The sequence below is a fragment of the Oryza sativa genome, chromosome 7, assembly GCF_034140825.1.
Source record: "Oryza sativa Japonica Group chromosome 7, ASM3414082v1".
NCBI classification, from domain to species: domain Eukaryota; kingdom Viridiplantae; phylum Streptophyta; class Magnoliopsida; order Poales; family Poaceae; genus Oryza; species Oryza sativa.
In genome coordinates this window covers 8,239,595-8,245,594 of record NC_089041.1, presented here as the reverse complement: position 1 = coordinate 8,245,594, position 6,000 = coordinate 8,239,595, and the positions used below count along the sequence as shown (strand labels likewise).

Below are 6,000 nucleotides of genomic sequence, written 5' to 3'. Positions count from 1 at the left end.
CATTTTTTCTATAAGTTTGATCAAACTTGAAGCAGTTTAACTTTAACTAAAGTTAAAATATCTTATAATCTAAAAGGGAGGGAATGCTAGGGAAAAAGCCTAGCCGAAAACAGAAAGACAAAGGAATAGCTGTGGGACGAAGCAAAGAGGATATCAGTAAAACAAGACATCATTTCTGCCAGGAATATATCGTACCAAAAAAGGCAAAAAAGAAAAGAACTCCAACGTGATCCGTCATAGAGAGGAAGATTTTTTTTTTATCACTCGAGTGGTGTTTGGTGCATCTAGCATTCTAGCAGAGTGTCGTGAGGTCAAGACTAGCAAAGGAAAGAAACCCCAAGCCCCGGAGTAATTAAGCGAGTGATTAATTAATTTAATTAACCCAACGGCAAAACAAACCTCGCCTCACCTCCCCTCCCTCCCTTTCCTAATTCCTCCGCCCCCGCGCCGCCTCGCCGCCGCCTCCCCCCCACCTCCCGCTTCAGATCCCCCCAAAACCCTAGCCCCCCCACCCGCCGCCGCCATGGTCGGCCCGTCTGGCGCCGCCGCGGCGTCCTCGTCGTCGTCGTCCACCTCCTCGACGACGTCGTCCTCGTCGCAGTCGTCGTCGACTCGTGGAGGCTACATGCTGAGCGACCGGTTCTACAGCCCGCCTCACGTCCGCCGCCAGCAGATGCTGCTGCTGCAACAGCAGCAGCTGCTGCAGGGGCAACGGCCGCCTTCGCTCTCCCCCTCGCCGGCGACGGCGCCCAGGGCGGCGAGGCAGAAGCCGCTGCCGTCGCCGTCGCCGCCGCCGCCGCCTCCCGCACCGGCGGAGGCGGCGAGGCAGAAGGAGGTAGAGAGGCGGGTGGACGCGGTTGTTCAGTCAAAGCCGTCGGTGTCGCCGTTGCCGTCCTCCGCGGACGTGAAGAGGCCGCCGGCGGCGGAATCGGCGCCGGAGCCAGCGCGGGCGGCGGAGGAGGAGGCGGCGGGGAATCTGGAGAGGTTCCTCAGCTCCACTACGCCATCCGTGCCCGTCCAGTACTTGCCCAAGGTGAGAGGCTCTCCTCTGACTTTTTTTTTTCTCAGTCATTGGCGAAAAAAATGGTCGCGGACTGGAACAGTGCGATGCCCGTTTAATTTTACTGCATTAGGAGATGTTTCGATAATCAGTTCTAGCAGAGTAGGTTCGGATTGTTAAATTTTCGCCCATCGGTTCGGCTGTATTTTATTTCGTTATGATTGGGGAAAGTTTGTGAATCGTGGTTACAAAGATAGTTCTCGACTATCTTTACCTAGTTTCAAGTAAAGTTGAGAGAACGTACGGTTAATTTAAGATAGTTTGGTTATGTTATTCACCTGCTTCAGATATGTAAGGTTCTTGTACTGTTATCATAATGGTAAATCGGTGGTGCATTGTAACCCCACATTATTTATTGATGATACATCATTTCTGGAGCTTTCAACACTGTAGAAATGTGCTTGTCTTGGGTGACTTTTTGTAGAACAAATTTGCTGGAAACTGGTAACAACTGTAAGGGCAAAATTTCAGTTTGTCATATTATACAAAAGATGGGCAACCCTTCTGAATCAGATTCTAAGGGATCAGGTTGAGCTCTCAATTGTGGTGATTCATGTTACCAAAATAACCAGCCTATTTGTTGTATTCAGTTTGCCACTTATGGTTTTGGGAGAGGCATAGTTGGTGTTATGAGGACAAAATGCTGTTACATTGCTATAAAAAATATGAAAAAGAAAAACACATCAATGATGGTTGTCAATTTCTGCCTTAGTTTGGTCATACTGAAGGATTATGTACTGTTGTGCAGACAAGCATGAGAGGGTGGAGGAGTGGTGATGCTATGAATTCATCACCATATTTCTGCCTTGGAGATCTCTGGGAAGCTTTCAATGAGTGGAGTTTTTATGGGGCCGGCGTCCCCGTTGTGTTAAATGGCAAAGATTCCGTCATACAGTATTATGTGCCGTATCTCTCTGCCATACAACTCTATGCAGACCCATCAAAGCATTCAACAAGAATCAGGTAGAAATTTATTCTAGTTTCTCTTGGCCCTTAGATTACTTATTTTTCTCCATTCTGCTTTGTGCATTGCCAGGAATTATAAAAGCTGCAAAGTAAGCTAGTGCAGTAAGCACTGGAGGTTCTTTTTTTTTTATCATTCTTCTGTCTCTGGTTATTTAATATGGGACTGCTAAAGAAAAAAAAGGTTTTGATTTGGTTAAACAACCAATAGAACTGAGAGTTGAGAGGATGTACTTATGGATTCATTATTATTATTTTGCCTTCCTTTGACTATGCAAGTCTATTGGTTCTTCTTTTGTGTTGGGGATGCAAGTCACAACTCATTTGCGTACAGAAAGCTAGTGCTTTGAATATCCTTGTAGAGAAATGTGATTGCTAGCTGTAGCCTGTAGGCATGGCTGCTTGCTGCCACCTTTTCTGTTCATTATTTGAATTGCTCAACCAAAATATTTCCTCTTGAGTTCACACAATTTTGTCTTTTGTTTAGAGATTGTTTTCCTCATTGAGGTAATTGTGGTCATCAGGATCTTATCTTATTACATCTGCTAGAATAGAAATGAACTAGTTAAGGACTTTCGTCATTGCCTAATAATCACCAGTGGCTTGTTAATTTGTAATTCTCTCTACAGGATTATATGTTTGACTACAATCAGCATTGAGTTGACAGTCATATGTTTGTAGGCTACCGTAGTTATTCCAAGAAACTTAGTTTTTATTTACCTGTGTGATTTTGAGCTGTCACTGGTGTATACTCTATCAACAATACATTATTTTCAATTATGTCTATTGATTAGTATCTGAAGTTCCAGTTGTTTGCCAGTTTTCTTGTTGGATTGTGGGGGAACTATAGCTACCACACTGTCAGTATTATTGATTGATTTGCGTAGTATTTGTTAGAACCAGTACAAAATCTGAATCTTACTACAACTTGTAGAACTGTAAACCTGCATTCAAGGAAAAAAACAAAAGAAACGCTGGTGGTGATAACTGCTGTATAACATTGTTCCAAATAAAGACACTATCAAAGAGTTATATGGAGATGAAAAAAATGACGAAGAGAGCATTGGTACACATTCCAGTGTGGATTTATCATTTTTTTTCTTCTGCGATTTTCATAGTCCAGAACTTCTCTTAGTTAATTTTCTCGCTTACTTAAGGCATCCTTGGGAGGAAAGTGATGAGGAATCTATGGATACTAGCAGCGAAAGTAGCAGTGGGACTGATGCTGACCAATTAAGAGGTTTGGAGAATGGTGGCTTTCAAAGGGAGGACAGTGAATCGCATTTTCCATCTACTCGTCCATTATTCGAGTATCTTGAGAAGGATCCTCCTTATGGTAGAGAACCTTTGACAGACAAGGCAAGGGCCCCTCCCTCATTTGACAAAAGAAAATTTGCCATATGTATGTACTGCTTTTATGCTTATTATAAATGTCCCATCAGGTATCAATTCTTGCAAGTAAATTTCCGGAGTTAATGTCAATCAGAAGCTGTGATCTTCTGCCAACTAGCTGGATGTCTGTTGCATGGTATATCTCTTATACTTCAGATTCATATAATTTACAGCGTCATTTTATCAGTAGCATCTGTGGTCTTGGTATGCTTTAGAGATTTTGTATTCTTTTGAAGGATAATTTCCACATTATATCATTATAGTATGTGCAGACAATCATATACCTTGTGTAAACTGCACCAAGCTGACCTTTTTGTTTTATTAGCACCATCAATATTTTCACAAGATTTAGCCCCATATTAGTGCTCGATCTACTTCTCCTATATATTTGAATGAAATAGAATGCTGATTTTGCAATAGCCAGATTCATAACACTTTCTGTGCTGGCCCAAACAGAGGATGCATACCCCGCTTTTGTGCTGGTGTATCAGCTGATACAAAAGGGCACTCACTAAGCTAAGGTCTTGCTCGGTGGTGCTAGCTGTGGCTGCACTACCGCAGCTAGCTAAGCCGAGCAGGGCCTAAATATCAGTTAATAAACTTGTGTAGAAGAGCAATACTGGAAATGAAGTATTGCTATGATTCTACATGTTGGTTTCATCCTGGGCCTTACAATTGCAGGTACCCTATATATAGAATCCCTACTGGACCAACGCTCAAGGATCTCGATGCATGTTTCTTGACATTTCACTACCTATCAACAGCGACACGTTCCAGGGGTAAGTACCATCTTATGCCAGTCGGCATACCGAATACATTAATACAATGTCATTTCTTGTGGTCTCAGTTCATTTCTTTGTAGCTTCATCTTTTCTTCTCAATAATAATTCATGTGTCTCATGCAGATGCTGACCCCAGTACACCAGCCTGCCCCCCTTCTGGGGGCTTTAACAGCTGCATGAATGCAGCTGGTAAGCTAACATTGCCCGTCTTTGGACTGGCACCGTACAAGTTGCGGAGTTCTGTTTGGTCGTCGAATGGGCCTCATGAGCAGCAGCTCGCAGCCTCATTGATGCAGGCAGCGGACGACTGGCTCCGGGACCGTCAAGTGCATCATCCAGACTTCCGGTTCTTCCTTACGCACTACAACACCGTATGGAGATAACAAGGTGCTTACCCCTTTCTTTGTAAATGGTTGTGAGCGTTTTTTCTGTTGTCGGCTGAGCCGGGCTACCTGTAACACTATATGTTTGACGTACAGTCGTGTGACGTAACGTTTGCACTACTGAACTTCTGTATCAGTCATCGGCTTATCGCCAGACAGCTAATTTGTAACTTCTCCAGTAAACCTTGTGTTGTAGGTAAACTTTTGTGAGGAAGAATAAATATCATAGTGGAGAAATGTAGAACAAAGGAAACTAGCTTCTGCAAATTTTTGTTGTTTAGATTTGAAAAGAAAAAAAAAAGAACTTGTGTATGTTGACTGTTTTGACGTATGGTGTGTTGTACCAGTTCTTTTTGGAGCTATGCTTCTTATTTCGGCTAAATCACTTGATCTTTTAATGGGTCTAACTTGAGAGACATTACTAGAAAAACGGGGTTTTTGCAAACGGACCAAAAAAAATTTTCTAGGCGATCTTCATCTTGTCTGTACTTCATTAGCAAACGCAACATCCACCCGCCTACAAAGACCACCTCACTGAATTAAAAACATCCCCCCGACCTGCTGCTACCCTCCCTTGGCCGCTGGCTCTCCTCCCCCTCCCCCTCTAGCCCCTCTGTCCATTGCTGCCGGCGGCGGCAGCCGGCTCCCCTCCTCCGGCCGGATCTAGGAGGGAGGGGAGTGCCACCGGCTCTCCTCCCAGTCGCCACGCACCTCCGCCGCCGGCCGGATCTGAGAGGGACGGGAGGGTCGGTGGCGCTGTCTCTCCTTCTAGTCGCCGCACGTTGTCAGCCATGGCCGCCGCCTCCGCCCTCTGCGCCACCGGTCGGATCTAGGAGAGGGAGGGAGGGGAGTGCCCTCCGTGCCGAAGTAGTGAAGGAGTGAAGGGGGAGGGGAGGGGAGGGGAAGAGAGTGGATCTGGGAGGGAGGAGTGAGAGAGTGAAGAGGGGAAAGGAGGGGAAGGGAGTGGATAGAGATAAGGGGTGGGTGGCGGATATATGAGGCCGAATGGATTTTTGCAGGTGGAGGACCTAAATTTCGGCCTGTGAAAATCTATTTTCGTAATGCGAAAATCTATTTTCGTAGGCGGACAACGATCTTGTCCTATGGTAGGGATGAAAATAGAGCGGATAGTTTCCGTCCGCTTCGAACAAAAACGGATACGGATACCTTTCGAATCGGATAATTCTCGGATAGTTCGGATACGGATACGAATACAGATATGGTCTCAGGGTTTCCGTCGGATACGGATAATAATTCAGATATCCGGTGAATAGTGCTATTCAGATATTCGCAGAAGCCATGAGACATACCCTATTTCTTTCTAATTCTAGAACCTTCAATATAGATTTATATATTTTAATAGTAGTTTATCTCTTAACACTAGTCCATACTATTAATATTATTTAAATTTTAAAAAATA

At 44.5% G+C, this 6,000-nt stretch overlaps 1 protein-coding gene across 3 annotated transcripts; it reads left to right on the top strand.

Moving 5' to 3' along the window:
* The first annotated feature begins 387 nt into the window (after positions 1–387).
* On the top strand, positions 388–4,892 carry LOC4342828 (uncharacterized). Of its 3 annotated transcripts, none has more exons than XM_015789504.3 (6): positions 388–1,033; positions 1,809–2,023; positions 3,181–3,382; positions 3,466–3,551; positions 4,097–4,194; positions 4,321–4,892. In XM_015789504.3, the coding sequence occupies exons 1-6, from the start codon at positions 524–526 to the stop codon at positions 4,578–4,580; spliced, it is 1,371 nt and encodes a 456-aa protein (XP_015644990.1). In that variant the 5' UTR covers positions 388–523; the 3' UTR covers positions 4,581–4,892. The 3 variants fall into 3 exon arrangements, with proteins under 3 accessions (XP_015644990.1, XP_015644992.1, XP_015644991.1); XM_015789506.3 differs by having other exon boundaries at positions 401–1,033; positions 3,226–3,382; XM_015789505.3 differs by having other exon boundaries at positions 441–1,033; positions 3,223–3,382.
* The last annotated feature ends 1,108 nt before the right edge of the window (positions 4,893–6,000 follow it).